The 1,236-nt window shown below is 37.9% G+C and overlaps 1 protein-coding gene across 1 annotated transcript in view; it reads right to left on the bottom strand.

The window, feature by feature from the left end:
- WDR47 (WD repeat domain 47) overlaps positions 1 to 1,236 on the bottom strand; it is a 48,909-nt gene that overhangs the window by 23,872 nt on the left and 23,801 nt on the right. Inside the window, exon 6 of the mRNA XM_013003783.2 lies at positions 492 to 670. Coding sequence (XP_012859237.1) covers positions 492 to 670 — 179 coding nt within the window. The remainder of the gene's footprint in view (positions 1 to 491; positions 671 to 1,236) is intronic.

Below are 1,236 nucleotides of genomic sequence, written 5' to 3'. Positions count from 1 at the left end.
ACTATCATTTCATACTATTTGTGTAAAATGATCAAAAAGGATCACTTTAACACACTGAATTCACAGAAGGTTTAAGCACTGAGAATAACAATATAAATAGCAGCTAACACTTAATATATTGCTTGCTAGGTGTCAGATGTGGTTCTAAGCACTTTGCATAAATTAACTGATTTGCTCATCCGGCCATCCCAGTGCAGTCCATGAGGAAAGAGGCTAGTCCTCTTGCTCCAGCCCTCCCTGGCTGCCATGGACCTGAGTTAGCCCGACCCTGCGCTCAGCTCCAGCCTGTAGCTCAGCTGCCCGGTTCTTCTGCTCTTGGAGCTTAAAGGCAAAAAAGGACATTTAAAGCGAGAGTAACAAAACTAGATGAGCACGATGTGACTAGAGGAAATTATTTTAACTGTTATTTGAAACACATAAGAAAAGCCTTAACATTTTCAAATAGCTTCTAAATAACTCTTTACAATCTAAAAAATGACTTGGAGACCAACCTATTAAGGAATTGTTCCGTGAGATTCTGCTGCGGATCGGGGCCTTCCTCCTGATTCACACCTCCTTCAAGCAACATCTGCTGGTATATCTGTCGCTGCTGCTCCTTCTGTTCTAAGTGCTGTTGGTAGCGTAGTCTTTGCCTATAATATTCTTGAAATTGTTCGGTTGAATCCCGAAGCTTAGAAAGATTAGAATACAAGAATATATAAGAGCCGGCTATGACTGAATGTATGTCTTCACTCAACAGCATTTACAATAAACAGTGAGTAAAGCCTATGGCTAACTATATTAACAATTATAAAATACTTACTATATTGCTGTTAGTAGCCCTAAGTCTTAATATGCAAGTAGATCAGATAATTTGCTTTATTTCATAGCAACAGACCAAACTGAATGGCTATCCTGGTTCCCTAGCTCCAATTAAAAAGAGGGATTACAGTAGCCATAAGGAGGCTCTAATCGAAGAACATGAATGTAGATAATGACTAAAACAAATCTACCTTCATTATTTGGGGGTGGGGAAGAATCTTAATGAAGGGCTGTATTAACATATTTTTAAAAAAAAAAACATTTTAGCCTTGTCCTACAGGCTTAATTTAAGTTTAATAGATTGATCTAGAGAGGAACAATTACCCCATTTCGTCTAGATTTCAAATGTCCCGTTCATAAGAAAGCAGGATAATAAGAATTAAACTCGGGTATCTCAACATTCCTACTTCACCTTTCTAAAAGAAATGTATGGCA

Source organism: Echinops telfairi, unplaced genomic scaffold (assembly GCF_000313985.2).
Source record: "Echinops telfairi isolate 266 unplaced genomic scaffold, ASM31398v2 ScPeMD7_443;HRSCAF=831, whole genome shotgun sequence".
Taxonomy (NCBI): Eukaryota; Metazoa; Chordata; class Mammalia; order Afrosoricida; family Tenrecidae; genus Echinops; species Echinops telfairi.
Note: the sequence above shows the minus strand (reverse complement) of the source record. Positions and strands in the feature narration are given on the sequence as shown.